Here is a 14,556-nt window from a genome sequence, read left to right as displayed (position 1 = left end):
CTTTTCTGTTGGACTAATTATTTTTTATTTATTTATAATTGGCCAACTAACTTGGGTGGTGGCTCTGACATGCTAGCACGTTTAGCACGTGCGAAATCACATGTATGGATGAAGAAAAAAGAAGTTTATACAGTTGAGTTGTTAGTGTGTACTACTCAACTTCTTGCCTCCTTACCTACGTATTTTGTATTGGTCAACAAAATCGTAAGGAAGTAAGTTGGGTTTAAAACACCTCAAAAAGGTACGGGCTCAGGTCACCTGGTTGTTTAGCGGGGTATGGGGGCGAATAATGCCCGTTCTAAGTACATACTGAACGCCACATGACTAATTGGTTTGATGATACTTAGTTTTCACTGTGATTGAAGGTCTTGTCTTAATTTCAATTTACTTGGATGGCAGAATGAAATATATTTGTAATGATTTAGATTCTAAATTGTAACCGAACAATGCACCATGTTGTGGGAGTGTTAACCAACCGTACATGTTACTGTCGGAAGCTCACAATTATGTGCAAAACGCGGCCCAAAATAGAAGTTGAATGATTGAAACAATGTTGCTCTATTTACCTATATGTGTGAAAGGGCTTCTGAGAATTTGATCTCCTCACTCTTCTCATGGCCTTTTTGTCTTTGGGCCTTGGGTCAAAACCCAAAGGATAAAACAAAAAGAAAACATGAAGAAGAAAAAGAATAACTTAAAAAGAGAGATTAAAATTGAGTTGAGTCTGGTGTGATTCGTGTGAGTGCGTAACTACAAAAGACATTAAAGTAATTGATTGTGACAGATAGGAGTAAAGGGCTAATAGAGATATTCACATGCATGTAAGTGATTGTTACTTGGGTCTGATAGATTTATAAGACTCACATGCATCAACAGTTGACAGTTACTCACTCTCATGAATGCTAACTCATATGCATCAAAATGTATTTATACATATATTGTAGGTTTTATTTTTCTGGGATTTTGATGCATGAAAAATTCTGATACTCAGTTATATTAGTGTGTGAGAAAACCTGAGATACATACAAATTTGAAGCACATCGGAGCCTTTGAGTTCCGGTGCTGTGGAGTAAACTTGTAATCTCAGTGGTCACGGATCAATCTTTTGAGTGGATTTTGTGGTTCTAGTAATGAGCTATGGGAATTCAGGGAAGAAACTCTTGCAGCCTTGATGAATTGGAATCTGGATACTGGATTGAGAAATAGTAGTAGGTTTCTTGATCAAAACTGTGCACCTCCCGTCCATCTTCGAGTAATTTGGGCCCGGATTTGAGCACGAACTCAGATGGGGATTCACCGGAGGACTCTGATTTTAGTAATGTAGTTCTCAAGTACATTAGACAAATTCTTATTGAAGAAGATAAAGAAGAAAGACCGAAATGTATCATGAGCCTGCAACACTACAAAATGCAGACGCAATCGTTTTATGAGCTTCTTATTCTTCTTCCCCTTCTGATATGACTACTTATGTTGATCAGAACCATGAATGCGGAGATGAAATTCATCCTTCATGTTCCAGTCATTACACTACTACCTCTCGCAATAACAGTAGCATTAGGGATAGTCAGTTGTGCAATTTAAAAGAGACCTGAGGAAGCGAGTAGGTTTCTTCCGAATGGTAATAGTCTGATAGTCGATTTGGAAAGTAACGCGTTCTTATTTAAAGAAGGGAAGGCAGAGAAGAAGAATGAATACTCTTCCAAATGGTAATAGTCTGATAGTCGATTTGGAAAGTAACGCGTTCTTATTTAAAGAGGGGAAGGCAGAGGCTATACGTATGGGAGCTGAGGCAGAGAAGAACGAATACTCTTCTAATCGTTTGAGGAAAAGGAAGAACCCTCATCACGAGGATGCGATTTTAGAAGGTGGGAGGAGTAACAAGCAATTAGCAGTATACACCAAATCAACTGTGAGTTTGGAAATGGTTGACACGGTTTTCCTAAACTGCGGACAAGGAGAATCTCCTCTTTGTGAAACATTGCAGGGCGAGACAATCAAGAATGTACAACATGGTCAGTCGAAGTGGGGGCAAATGGTAGAAAAGGCTGCGGAAAGAGGCAGGGAAAAAGGATGTGGCGTGGATTTGAGAATTTTTTTGACGCTTTGTGCACGAGCGGTCGCAGCTATTGATAAGAGGACTGGCAACGAGTTACTTAAGCAGATCAGACAACATTCTTCTCCTATGGCTATGGGAGACGCAATGCAGAGACAAGCTCCCTATTTTGCTCATGGTCTAGAGGCACGCATGGCTGGATCCGGTACTCAGATATGCAAAAGACCTTTTGTCCAAGCCAGCATCAGATTGCTCGTGGTTTTCAACGGCCTTGCCTCATTCAAGTCCTTTTGTCCAAGCCAGAGGCATTGCCTCACTCAACTTCTCTCGTTCTAGGCCTGGTGGACCTCCATCAAACCTTCGGGTTACTGGGATTGAACTTCTAACCTCGACCAGGGCTTTACCGGGTTTACGGTATTTTCTACTACCAGGTTTTCGACCTACAGGAAGGCGCTTACTAAGTTCCCCTTGAGTTTAACGCAATACCATCGTTTAACTTGTTTACAAATTAGACAAATTTAAACTGAGGATTGCAGGGCTTTACCCCGAAGGGAGCCCTTCCAGAAATTCTCAAAGGCCAAGGCTGAACCCAGGCCAATGAGGGGGTTTGGAAATAGTTTTCAACCAGCAATAGACGCGCCTCGGTTAGAACCTCATAAGCTGCGTCATTGCCCCAAGCGCAAAGATGCTTTTGGAGTTTAGCTTCTGGTCCTTTTTATAATCCCTCCACCAGCTTCTCCTTTGTCAATTGGGCGATGTGGGACAACAGAAACAACTCTTATCTCACAATTGTATTGTATTCTTCGCTTTCCCATTCAACGGCCACCGGCTTTATCCAACAAAATTGCGTTTTTATTATGGGCAATGATCTTTTGAACTTATATGAGTTGCAATTTAGTTTTTCAATTACCCACCAAAGAATTTAGGGCTACTTTGATTTACACATTTTAGGTTGGGAAACGAGTTTCAATATGAGTACTAATTTTCTCACATTGCACCATTAGAAAAATATCATATTGATATATTTCTTTTGGTTATTTGTTAATTTGACTGTTCGTCAGAATAATGATATGATAGGCATTCGATTTATTTGCGGGCTAACGAGGAAAACCAAACTAGCACATATGAACAAAAACTCGTCATCGTAGAGCTTCAGCTTCTATTCAAATTAGTAACATGGAAGGAAAACCAATCGTACAGTTTAGTCTAAATGGTGGAAGTGAAGTTTCTACGTCAGTCTTATATTTACTACATCATCAATTTAATTAAGAACCAATAATTACCTAAGTAAAATTGTTCATCTCACTATGATGTCTTCGATTACCAAAACATAATCACGTATAAGACTATGTCTATATGATTTTTTATAAACATGTTGGAAAAAAATATCACTCAAAATTTTGATTTGGTTTTTAAAATTGAAAAATGAACATCTCCGGATCCCTTTCTCCTATTATTATTATTTGAAAAAAAAATAATGATAAAACTTTCCACGGCCTTGGTTGGGGTTTAGGGTTTTATTGTGAAGAAGAAACCAGAGAAAGAAACAGAGAAGGAGGAGGTAAGATGAGTGGGGCTGGAAAACCAGATTTATTCTACAGAGAAGCTCAACGCCTGGGTTATGTGGCTCGCTCAGCCTTCAAGGTATTCATTGATTTACCATTTTACCCAAAATCCATGTCTCTAATTACCACTAACCCACCCGCATCGTTGAAACAGCTCCTTCAGATGCAGAAGCAGTACAAGCTCATAACCCCTGGCTCCTCTGTTCTCGACCTCGGCTGTGCTCCCGGCGCTTGGCTTCAGGTCCTTTTTGGTCATTTCAAAATCCAAACTTTATACTCAAATCTCAACTGTCTCCTCGTAGCATTCATGGGTTTCTGTTGAAATTTGCAGGTGGCTTGCCAGAGTTTGGGTCCCCTAAAAAATGGCGGCCTTGTTGTCGGGATTGATCTCAAGGTCTCATTTTTCGCTATCCTTTCGAGTTAAATTCCCGTGCTTTTATCTGTTTATTTGATAATTTATAGAGTAATTGGGTTGTGAAATGCGGAATTTGCAGAACAGAAGGTGAAGGTTCCTGCTGATCATTGTGATTCAAGGGTTCAAACTGTTTGCGCCGACGTGATGAAGCTACCGAGAGCTCAAGTCAGGGAACTCTCTCCACAGGTACTGTTCTCTGGGCTTCTTTAGCTTTAATTAACAATGGTTTCAAAATGCTTATGCTAATTTACGTCTTTCGATTCTTAAAATATTGGTTAATTATGCTGTTGTTTCGATTTATGATCATGTTGTCCTTCAACCCTGTTTCAGGATGTTTGAAGGTGTGAAACAAATGATATATTGGTTCCTTGCGAACTTCCGGCATTGTAACATTTTTCCATGAATTTCCAACTTAGAAGCCAACCTTACGTTTTACGAAGGAAAAAGTTTCTAGGATCCTCTTGCAGATGTATGAATACGAAAAGGATTTATTGTTTTGCCATTATGTTTGTGCAGCTGAAAGCGTGTTCTGTGGTGCTGTTGGATATGTGTCCCCTCGTTTCTGGAATCTCAAGTAAAGATGCAGCTTTATCGCTCGAGTTAGGAATGCAAGCACTGAATTTGGCTGTTGGTGGAGCAGCCTTCTCATTCAAACAACGAAATTCAAACGGAGGAAAGTAGTGTTGGGCCAACTACGAGTTCAGATGATAACGGTGTATTGCAAAGGGGAGGCAATCTTGTGATAAAGCTTTTAGAGAGTGAAGATGTGCAAGGTTCTTTTCTTGATTCCTTCCCTTTCCCCCTTTTTCGGTAGTATAAGAGCGGTAATTGCTTCATTGAATCTCTGTTTGGATATATTTCTTTACCATCTTCTGGCTGCTTGTTTTGCAGAAATCAATCAGATTTGCAAACCGCTGTTCAGAAAGGCGTCATTGTTGAGGCCTAAAGCTACAAGATCATCATCGAGAGAGATTTATTTGATCTGTCAAGGTCTGCAGTCACAGGCAAAGACATAAAATGAAGATTGCACCCCAAACTTAGAAGTAGAATCCAACATTTGTGAACCTTGTAGGCGTCTTGCAAGACGAGTAAACTGATCAAATGGCGGCCGTGATTTACTGTGTTCTGAATTGAACCATACTAGATTCCGTTAAACAATCTTTTACTGATGAAATGCGTCTTTCGAGAGATTACAACCAAAAGTTACTGATATTATTTGGTTCTCACTTCTATTTTCATGAACCAAGTTGTGATTGCATACACATTTCTCATGTTCTTGGTCTTAAAAGAAGGATGAGAACAAGAAAAACATCAAGGAACTGACGAAACTTACGAAGACAGAGAGCTCCGGGAATGAACACCGAAAATGTATATATTTGAATTTCTTAATCGTTAGGGTTTGCATAGTACACCAGATAACACTTTACAAACTTCAAAACTTCCTGTAGATTAACAAGAACCAAAGAAAAAGAAGTAAATTTGTGCCCTTCACTACTGATAAATTACAGTATTCTTCTGACCGGAAAGGATAAGAGTATCTCCATTTACAAGATATGGCTTCATGTGTATGTGCAAGAGAGAATCATCGAATCTGAGTTCTTCCTAGTGACCAAAGACCCGTATCCTTCACTGACGTCTGAAATACCAAACAAAAAGAAAAAGGATCAGAGAAGCAGTGATGACGTATTTTGGAGGGAAGATAAGGCAGCTTAAAATTTTGATCAGTGTAAGGATTGGATCATGATATCCATGCTTACATGTGTCTTCACAGATGGAAAGACGTTCCAGAATCTTAGAGTCTCATCCCCGGCACCAGTGACTATTGTCTGCGGTAAAAGAGATTTCATTTGAGCTTGTTAGAACTGAGATCTCGGCGTTAGCAACAAGAAATTGTGCATACACGTATAGGGGGGGGGGGTGGAAATGGTGCAATACCTGACCATCCGGTGACATTGCAAGGTACAAAACTCGCATGCTATGGCCGGTTAGATTGGCAACCTATAAGTACATTCCACTAGGAGTTAGATAGAAAGATTATAGCTAGAAAAATGCACTTTTTTCTGAATTTTCTTATGCTTCGAGTTGAAGTAAAGGTTTACAAAGTTTAAATCACTTGAAATGCTAACCTTTCCCATGGATGGATACTTCCACACCATAATTTGATTCTGGGAATAACCATGAGTGCTGACTATCTCATTGACATTCTTACTCCATGCAAGATTGCAGACCTACAAAGTCGACTTGTGTGAGTTGAGGGTATTCTCCTTTATTCCCATACGCATAAACAGAAACAGAAGTCTACCTGGCTTCCTGTGTCGATGCTGTTCAATTGGTGGCCGTTTGTAGTGTTCCAGAACCGAATACATCTGTCAGCAGTTCCGCCTCCAGATGCAAGAAGGCCACTCTGGTGGGGTGACCAAGCAATGGCCTTGACTGCAGCTGTGTGCTCTGTCAGTCTCAAAGCCGGTTGCTGAGACTGCTGGTTCCAGACCAAGAGCTGCTCACCACAAGCCACTAAGTAAGCCATTGACTAAAGCATAAGAGAGCAAGAGAAGAGAACACGAACGAGGAAAAGAATAAACACAAGTTTGTAATGGCTACCTGATTATCATTGCCACCGGATGCAAGTTCCCTGTCATCATTGGACCATTTCAGCCCACATACCTGAAGAATTGAAATTTGAAGAAAAGTTAACTTTGTTTGCATATTCCCAAGAGCCTCATTTAAGTACATAATCTTTTGAAGTCTTCATACCTCAGACTTGTGGCCAACAAGCTTGCTGATATAGTTGTCTGGGACTCGAAGGTCGTGTTGAAGTATATTCCGATCTCGGCTCCCTGAAGCTAATATGCGCGAGTTCCACGCCAAGACTCCAGTCCTTGTTTGATGCCCGCCCATTGTTCGGACCCTCTTGCACTGCGTCCCATCCCAAACCTAGAACAAAACATCACAATTAATGGCCATCTATGTATCAAGTGTATAAAATCGGAGGACAACCAATTCAAACAAATAACTACCTGAACTCGACCAAGACTTGTGCCAATCGACAAGTATGAACCCTCCCGTGTCCATTGGACAGAGCACACGCCGTCATTAGGCCCCAAGTCACACAGTTTTGTCACCTGAGGAAACACAATACATCACAAACCCACTATAAAATGAAGAACAGTGGCAGCAGAGAGATTTTTCAAATTGGATTTCTACACCACGGAATGGGAAAGTTGTAAATCTGTCATTAAACTAACCTTGCTGTTTGATGCACTCCAGAGATAAACACTGGTGCCCAGTCCAACTGCAAGGACATTTTGGGAGGACCAGTCCACAAGGTTCAAGTAAAAGTCATCTTGTAGTGATGGAGCGTCCAAAACCTGCAACCAATTAGAGCCTTTGATATCAGTCATCGCATTTTCCCCAATAAACCCCTTCTTAAGGGGGGATCCTGCTCCACTGTTCGTGGAGCGGGGTTATAACAACACATCGATAGATATACGACAAAATAGCAAGACATTATTGACACCATATAAACATCACAAAGACACAAGTGACATCCATATCGACATCTATATCAAATAACAACACAATATCGACATAATATCAATAGTTTGATGACATATATCGGGTATCCCGTGAAGTTACTGCAAATTAGCATAGGAAATGCAGCTTTTCAAATCGACCATTCCCTTTAATCCAATCCATCAGATCAACTTGTTATTGCACTACAATTAAACTAATTAAGCTGAATTGAGCTGAATTAAGCTAAATTAATATATTTTATCACCTTTTCCTTGGGAAGATTTGATCTTTCACACTCTCCCAAAATTACGATTAAAATTAAAGATCAAAAGAGGAAGGAACATGGGATAATTAATTACCTTATGGGGTGTCTTGGGAACCTTGCGAGGAGCCTTGGGAGGCGTCGTCTCGCTGGAAAACCCACTGTCATTTCTCAGAAGGGACGGCGAGTAAGGCGAGTTCGGGCCCGAGTTCTCCGTCTTGAACCGCAACATGTTCTTGCTGGGACTCATGGGCGACGCTGCACCACCACCTCCGCCACCTGCAGGAGAAAAAGACCCGAAATCAGACCCGAAAAGCTCCGATTTCAACAACCTGGCATACGCCTCGTTGCCTCCTTCTTTCACCGGCGAGGCCTTCTCGTTGAGCCCGAACGTGTGAAGCCGCGACGAGGACCTGCAGGGGATGAATCTGTCGCTGCAAGTCGAGGACTTCGACGGCGAGGACAGGTTCGAAATCGCCCGACAAGAACCCGGCGACGCTGAGAGGCTCGAAACCGCACGAAAGGAACCCGAAACGGAATCGAGGCGGAGCAATGTCTCGGACATCCCGGAGGGGAGGTTGAGCCCCGATTTCCTGGTTTGAGGTGACTCCATTGTTGGGTTCTGTTGGATGCGGTTCTTGGTTGCTTGGAGGAGGAGTTGCTGGGTTGTTGGGTCTGAAGAATGTGAAGATATCATATAGCTAATTGGTATAATTAATGGGGTTTTTGAAGAGAGAAGGAGGAGGCCAAAGGAACAGAAATGAAAGGAAAGGCCTCTCTCTCTCTTTCTCTCTCTAGAGTTTCTCTCTCTTAGTTCAGTGTGGCGGAAGACTTGTAACGGTCGAATTACGGTGGGTTTATAGGAGCGGTGCTGGGTTTTTCTCTTCCTTATTTTTTTTTTTTTTTTTTCCCTGTGAATAAATTGTAATATGTGCAGTGTGCATGTACAGAATCCTCCAACGGTCATTTTTGCATTGATCGAGCTCGTCTAAAGCTGGCCGTTGCTTTGAAGTTAATTGTTTATTGCTTGGCCTTTAAACTTGCTTGGCCTTTAAACCTACTGTGTTTCTAGTACGTATTATACACCGGAATTTTTCGTTGTTGGATTTTTATTTATTAGATTAATAACTGTACATCCAAGTATTTATTACTCAACGTTCGTGCTATCCACTAAAGTATAGTAAAATTCTTTATTTTGTGAAGGGATCGAAAAAAATTTAGACTACGGGTGATACTAAACCATGTGTTATAATGTGATTAGCATTAGATTAATATCCCAAGAAACAAATTTATTAAATACGTGTTATAATATCTATGCATCAACAACGAAACGTTACTATGTCATGTCATGCCAAAGAAGTTCTTTTAGGGATTGGTTTTGGGTTGAATAAGTCCGATTGTCACTCGAGTACGGCCTAGTAGAGCAACTATCACACTAAATGAGACAAATGTGGAGTCTAAAGAGAATAAAATCCACAGTAAAAGTAAGAGAAACCCTACAAATGACATGGTATGGAAGCCCCACACAAGTTAAAGTAGATTGGAGTGAAAGTTTAGAGGAGCAAACTTTTACACCAAATTGCCACATAAATTGACAAATGACACATTTAGTAAGAAAAAGTTGTTTGAAATTGAGATGCTCATCGTCAATGTTTAACATGTTCTCTGCAATCTACGTTTGACAACACCAATAATGGCATATATCAAGGCATAAAGGTGACCTAAACAACTACAATGTATAATACCGAAATTGGTATCTGCGAACGCAGTCTTCACCCTTCTCATAGTAGTCTTCCTTACTGAAAGTTTGTGTCGGGAAGTGGGAGGCGGCGGCATAAGCGGAAGCCCCACGCCATGCATCTAGAATCGGATCCAATGCTTTGACTATCCTTATGGGTGAACCACACGGCCGAATCATCCGGATTCCTGCCTCCAAGCGCTCGCTCATGCCAGGAAAAAGACTACTCCCACCAGTCATAAATATTGAACTGGTTAGCCTCTCCTCCAGCTCTTGGCCCTTAGTTGGCAGCCTCCTCAGCGACACCCCAGCCATCTCATCTAAGCCTGCCTGGTCGATTCCAATCCAGTTGGGACAAAATAAGACCTCTGGGCACCTGAACCTTTCAACACCGAAAACAATTTGAAAATCTTCCTGGGTAAGAGGACGAAACTTTGGTGCTTCAGCAGATTGAGGGTTTGCAATATCTGGTTTGGGAACAAATGTCGGGTCCACTTCCTGTCAAAGCAATGAACCAAAACAAATAATTAGGATCAAAACTACAAAGGTAAACCACAGCCAGCACTTAAGTGAAGCAGAATAAACAGACCTTGAGCCTAGAAGAGAGACGCGCTAGCTCTGCTTCATCCACATCTGGTCCCTCATCATCATCATCGTTATCTTTGCTCATGAGTTTGTATAGTTGCCAATCTTCATCTTTTGCGCCAAAAGTATCCTCACCCTTGCCGCGATCAAAAGCTGCTGTTGTCAAAAGGCGCATCCTTTCCCTCTGTGCAGCATTTAATCTCTCGCCACGGCCAACATTTCCAGAAAAATTATTTCCATTTGTATGACCCCCACCATTTGTCTTAAGTCGTTTTCTCTGTTCAACTTTCTCTGAAAGATCTTTATATTTAGCATGCAACTGCTCTAAATAAACCTCCGGGTTTTCTCTACAATACAAAGAGAAAATAATAATTAACGAGGAGATGATACACATTTCCAAAACTTATAAAATCATCATGAGGAATCTAGAATGCTAAACAGTGAACCATATAAAATCTTAATTTTAATAAACATGAATGGTTTTCTCTCCTTAAAGCCTGATCACAATAAACTGATTTTGTTTTACGTTGCCAAAATAAAAAACCATGTGTCAACACATACAAACGTTTTTTCTCATCTTGTTGATTTCTCTTTTCCCGCTCTAATTCTTCTTCATGACGCTTCTGTTTAGCTCGCTGCCGACCTTCAGATGTGGTTTTTAGAAACAACTGTCTCTTTTTCTCCTTCAGCTGTCAAGAGAACAGTACCAAAGGACTCCATTAACGATGATGTGAAAACCTAAAAGCAAGATGAATATAAGGAAAAAGCTCAAATGCTATCTGGTTGATGCCTTCAAATGTTAGGTTTACAGAGAGGACCTCAGGTTTTTCAAGTCATAAATAAGTGTTAAGAGCAATGAATGTGTGCAGTTTATGCACACATCCTAAAAGTGCAATACACAACGAATTCAAAATGGTGGGAATGTGAAAGAAAGTTGGCATAAAAGCATACCTGCTCAGAGGTAAGCATGTTGTCAGGTATATTTAAAAGAGGAAACCTTTCGCTTCCTGCAGGATCTGTCTTCTCGTCAAGCTCAGCTTGTTCACCCTTTGGTTCACCTTTTGTTTTCAGTAACGATTGTCTTACCTTCACCAGGGCAGATTCTACTTCCTTCTTGGAGACATAGCCAGTGGCTGACAAGAACGATGGTATATCAGGCTCTTCAACCTGTTCAAGCTGTTTTAGAAGAAACTCCAACCCGTGTGATTCATTCTCCAGTTCATTTATCCTAGAAGATCTCTTCGCCTCAGCCATTTCTCGCAATCGTTGACCTTGTTTCTCTTTAATGGCTGCCTTTCTTGCAATCTCTTCTTCAGAAGGGGGCTCCTCAGTAGGTGGTGGAACCCATGGAAGCTGCCACATCCTTGTTTTATCTTCAGCTTCCTTTGCCCCCCTCTGAAAACAAAAAATATATCAACAGTTAACTAACGAGATTGGGATAGGCGAATGGATTGGAAAAGGCAATCATCAATACCTGAAATAACCGAGCTTCTGACACATAATCTGGAGCAATGTAACAGTGCTCCATCTTCAGGTCTTCAACCTTCTCCCATGTAAGCCTAGCCCTGTTGCATAGATACACATAATCAGAAATATTACTCAATCGGTCCCCCATTCAAGTGAACTGGAAACCAACCAAATTATACTCACATATGATGAGGGTATTTAAGTGAGAGAAGTTGCTTCATATAATCAGTGATGTGGTACCCACCAATGTTAGTTCGACAGCTTCCTTTATAATCGGGCTCACCATCAATAAACTGGGAATGACATACAAAAAAATGATCAACCTAGCAATCAAGAGAGGTCTTGGGTATGTTATCATCTTTATCAATTTCTTAGTTGTTCTGAAAATATGAACTGAAGTAGTGGAATTCCATACTGAAGATTTGCTTGAGGCCAATAAAACTAGATATGTTTTCCATAATCCCAATCTATAAATCCCACAATGAATCATGATAACATACTGAGTAACCAATTTGTATAATAATGCTCACTTAAAGAGGTACTAATGAAGGGATTTATGGAAAACAAGAATCGCAACAGAAAATTTTAAACTACAGCTTATTTATCATTATATTGACAATCAGAGATGTAATGAAACCTCAGTCTTGGATATTTTTCATTACTAAATCCGTCATTAGTTAAGCAATTACCAAGACCAAGAAAGCATACCGGAATAACATGAGTAGTGGTAAACCCAGGACAGATAACAAGACCATCTTTATCACAAACCCCATGCTGCTGATTATACTTATAGCTGAATGCAGCATCGACACCATATGCTGTAAGTATGGAAACAAAGAAAAAAAAAAAAAAATCTAAACAAAAGTAGACATATTAAAGGGAGCAAAAACAACACAGGCCAAAGAGCCAGTAAGGAAGCATGTCTGAAGAGAGGTAAAATTTTAAGTTACTGTTGATACCTATAGATGGAACTCCATATGTCTCAAACAAAAGTTCAGCCATTTTACTACGAGAGTGAAATGGGTTGCACACGCATTCAGTAATCAGGATTGGGTGATCAATCTGTTCTGCCCTCAAATGAACACAAAGTTTAGGAAAAGGTCTTACAAATATATAAACTGATCTGAAACCTTACATGAAAAAACAGGCTTCAAAATAAATGACTTTGCATATGCTTGTAACGATCTAAAAAAAAAAAAAAGAACACTATTGCATATCATTCATGCAAACTGGTATTGGCAATCTCATTAAAAAGAACTGGCCTCAAGATAGACAAAATCATGGTAGCAAAGAAAACAGCTTTTAACAAAATGAACCTCCATAATCAAAATCTAGAGCTTCAGCAAGTATAGTAAAACGAAGAAACAAACGGTCCAATTTGAATCATACCTGTGATCCATTTGCACCCAACCGATCAAAGGCAAAGTCAAGAATCTACAGACGCAAGAGACTATTAGTAAGGCTACAAGTCTAAGATTACTGCATGCAAACCAGAAAAGATTGATGCACTATAAATTTTAGACACGGTGTACACCAAAACCATGTAAACTTTTCATTTCGAGCTGGTAGCAAAGCTAAATGCCAAGCCAAAAATGAATTGAGTGCGCCAACCAATACAGAACATAATCATTAGTAAACTGAACTTACATATTCCATAATTTCAAACTGGAAAACAACATTGTTGTCAAAAGCTGAGCGGGGTCCCGACCGCGTGCAATCAAAGTATTTCAACAATGCAGGATCATGGTCTCCAACAATGGTCACAGTTTCTCCTGAATACAGAATTTTTTTTGATATTTCTTTAAAGTTACCACCTTCGATAATAACACAAAATTATACACGAAAAAGCTTCTTGAACCTTGCAAATTAAGCTCTCAAAATACATAACAGTGAGAAAATCGAGCGTACCGGTGGCCTTGTGGCGCGGCCTCTGAACAATGTTGCGGAAAATAACACGAGGCTCGGCCTCTCCTGCCCACCTGAAAATCCCGCACAAAAAAGGTGAAAACTAACAAAAATGGCCATGAATTACGCACGCGGAAGTTGAAATTAGGGTTTTTGCGAGGTTATACCCGATGCGAAAATAGGAGGCGCCATTGTCGATGACGATGGGAGTGGAGGAAGGGAAGCGTCTGTAATCGGACTGCCGTTGAATTTTGGAGATAAACGGCATTTCGAATGGAGGGAGCCGAGGCCGTGCCTGCGTTTTGTGCCCTAGCTTTCTCTGCTTCTTCTGTTGCAGTTCGAGTGTTCAACCATGGTAAAGAAGAAGCAGACTTGCACAGTGCCAGAAGTGGGCCGGTTCGGGTTTTCAAGCCCACGAAAGTTTCGCTCGAACCGGTTTTGCCGCCAAAGATTGGACCCGCTCTGTAGCTTCTCGCGCTTTTTCGGCTTTACGGGCCCAAAAGACTGGCTGAGTTGGGCTCAGACAAAGCCCATAGTCCCACTTTGTGTCACCCTCTCGCCATAGGGGAATTTACTTGGATGGAATTTTGGAGGTCAATGGTAACATGAACAATTTTTTAGTCGGAATAAGTTTGAAAAAACTCAACCTAATTTGTTATGTGCAAGTTTATAGCTCCTTCTTGTGAAGCTAGTAGTATAAATTTTGTTTTATGTGGACGATGCGTGGTATAATCACGCGTGCTTGCTTTTTAGTGGACTGTTAATTTGTAGTGACCTTTTGTGATTGGTGGCTGGAAGATGAGTTTATATTTTATATGTTGTTGATACTCATCCTGGATTACGAATAAAACTTGAATTTGATGAAAAAAATAACAGTGATTCGATGACTCTTCATTCTCAATTTAGTCTAAATTAACATTTACAAAATCGTCTAATTTAACTTGTTGACCCTTTTCTATTGATTTGTTTCTATTTAACACAAGTTATTGTATCGAATTTACCTTCACTTAATGATCATTTTCTTTAATTCCGTTTTATACAAGAAATTGAACA

At 40.4% G+C, this 14,556-nt stretch overlaps 2 protein-coding genes, 1 non-coding gene and 1 pseudogene across 4 annotated transcripts; 1 reads left to right on the top strand and 3 right to left on the bottom strand.

Annotated features, from left to right (window-relative positions):
• Nucleotides 1-2,589: 2,589 nt before the first annotated feature.
• Nucleotides 2,590-2,740, bottom strand: LOC137721584 (U4 spliceosomal RNA). Its single transcript, XR_011066659.1, has one exon. It is a non-coding gene; the product is annotated as a U4 spliceosomal RNA (small nuclear RNA).
• An 826-nt stretch (nucleotides 2,741-3,566) lies between these two features.
• On the top strand, nucleotides 3,567-5,264 carry LOC137719425 (uncharacterized; annotated as a pseudogene).
• A 115-nt stretch (nucleotides 5,265-5,379) lies between these two features.
• LOC137720772 (protein FIZZY-RELATED 3-like) lies at nucleotides 5,380-8,695 on the bottom strand. The gene is made up of 10 exons (XM_068459887.1): nucleotides 7,906-8,695; nucleotides 7,279-7,401; nucleotides 7,051-7,155; nucleotides 6,788-6,967; nucleotides 6,635-6,697; nucleotides 6,336-6,530; nucleotides 6,160-6,261; nucleotides 5,969-6,031; nucleotides 5,791-5,859; nucleotides 5,380-5,669 (listed from the first exon to the last, which is right to left on the bottom strand). The coding sequence occupies exons 1-10, from the start codon at nucleotides 8,503-8,505 to the stop codon at nucleotides 5,616-5,618; spliced, it is 1,554 nt and encodes a 517-aa protein (XP_068315988.1). The 5' UTR covers nucleotides 8,506-8,695; the 3' UTR covers nucleotides 5,380-5,615.
• Nucleotides 8,696-9,316: 621 nt separating this feature from the next.
• On the bottom strand, nucleotides 9,317-13,821 carry LOC137720315 (actin-related protein 5). 2 transcript variants are annotated; one of them, XM_068459368.1, is made up of 12 exons: nucleotides 13,671-13,821; nucleotides 13,507-13,577; nucleotides 13,246-13,370; nucleotides 12,988-13,032; nucleotides 12,558-12,660; nucleotides 12,307-12,416; nucleotides 11,782-11,891; nucleotides 11,606-11,696; nucleotides 11,083-11,526; nucleotides 10,693-10,820; nucleotides 10,136-10,478; nucleotides 9,317-10,044 (listed from the first exon to the last, which is right to left on the bottom strand). In XM_068459368.1, exons 1-12 carry the CDS (start codon nucleotides 13,769-13,771, stop codon nucleotides 9,538-9,540), a joined length of 2,178 nt encoding a protein of 725 aa, XP_068315469.1. In that variant the 5' UTR covers nucleotides 13,772-13,821; the 3' UTR covers nucleotides 9,317-9,537. The 2 variants fall into 2 exon arrangements, with proteins under 2 accessions (XP_068315469.1, XP_068315470.1); XM_068459369.1 differs by lacking the exons at nucleotides 13,507-13,577; nucleotides 13,671-13,821 and having other exon boundaries at nucleotides 12,558-12,665; nucleotides 13,246-13,339.
• Between the last annotated feature and the right edge of the window lie 735 nt (nucleotides 13,822-14,556).

Source organism: Pyrus communis, chromosome 16 (assembly GCF_963583255.1).
Source record: "Pyrus communis chromosome 16, drPyrComm1.1, whole genome shotgun sequence".
NCBI classification, from domain to species: Eukaryota; Viridiplantae; Streptophyta; class Magnoliopsida; order Rosales; family Rosaceae; genus Pyrus; species Pyrus communis.
The sequence above is the reverse complement of the archived record's forward strand: the minus strand, read 5'-3'. Positions and strand labels throughout refer to the sequence as shown.